This window comes from Sinocyclocheilus rhinocerous, unplaced genomic scaffold (genome assembly GCF_001515625.1).
Source record: "Sinocyclocheilus rhinocerous isolate Xijiao unplaced genomic scaffold, SAMN03320098_v1.1 scaffold4310, whole genome shotgun sequence".
Classification (NCBI taxonomy): Eukaryota; Metazoa; Chordata; class Actinopteri; order Cypriniformes; family Cyprinidae; genus Sinocyclocheilus; species Sinocyclocheilus rhinocerous.
In genome coordinates, this window is record NW_015646173.1 from 19,888 (window position 1) to 20,895 (window position 1,008).

Below are 1,008 nucleotides of genomic sequence, written 5' to 3' on the forward strand. Positions count from 1 at the left end.
GATGCACTGCTACATTTCTCCAAATCTGATGAAGAAACAAACTCATCCTAATCTTGGATGAACTGAGGGAGTCATTTTTGGGGTAACTATTTTTTAAGAACTAATTCAAACAACACAAACAATATACAGTCATCAATAGTCTTGTTACACTTACCCATAAGGCCGTTGGAAAAACGTAGGGTGTGTTTGAGGGACACCAAATGAAAAGCCTGTGAAAAAAAACACAATCTTATAGCATTTATTTATTTTTATATTTCAATAATACAAGAAAACACATCTGTGACCCTGGAGCACAAAACTAGTCGCTGGGGTATATTTGTAGCAATAGCCAACAATACATTGTAAGGGTCAAAATGATAGATTTTTCTTTTATGTCAAAAATCATTAGGATATTAAGTAAAGATCATGTTCCATGGACAACTTTAAAGATGATTTTCTTAATATTTAAATTTTTTTGCACCCTCAGATTCCAGATTTTCAAATATTGTCCTATCCTAACAAACCATACATCAATGGAAATATTATTTATTCAGCTTTCGGATGATAAATAAATCTAAATTTCGAAAAATTGACACTTATGACTGGTTTTGTGGTCTAGAGTCACATATAATGACCAAAATAGACATTATTTTCACAATAAAACAAGAGCAACTGGATCCTCTTACCTGGCTGCATGATCCGTGGTTTGGCCCCGAGGTACGCCAGGTTGACGTTGGCTTTCCTGCCGTCGATGATGGGGTTTGGGTCCTTACAGGCTCTTTCTGCTGCGGCTCGATCGGACATCGTCACCTACACATACATGATAAGACGAACAAAAACACAAATTCAGTGTTTTCAGTGATGATCCATGTGAAAAACTGAAACTAAAACCATTAAAAAAATGTCACTGCTTGAAATAAAATAAACATTCAAATTAAATATTAAAAACTTTTTAGTTCTGCTAGTAGCCAAGGCTACTATTAAAAGCCACATTTATTCTAATTTAGTGGACCTTGATGCACTAAAATA

General features: G+C 34.4%; 1 protein-coding gene across 2 annotated transcripts in view; it reads right to left on the reverse strand.

Annotated features, from left to right (window-relative positions):
• The window catches only part of LOC107707117 (RNA-binding protein 24-A), a 10,948-nt gene extending 10,156 nt beyond the window's left edge, over window positions 1-792 (reverse strand). For both annotated transcript variants that reach the window (XM_016511021.1, XM_016511019.1), the window contains exons 1-2: window positions 666-792; window positions 155-209 (exon numbers count right to left, since the gene is read on the reverse strand). In XM_016511021.1, coding sequence (XP_016366507.1) covers window positions 155-209; window positions 666-783 — 173 coding nt within the window. In that variant the 5' untranslated portion in view covers window positions 784-792. The remainder of the gene's footprint in view (window positions 1-154; window positions 210-665) is intronic.
• Window positions 793-1,008: the final 216 nt, after the last annotated feature.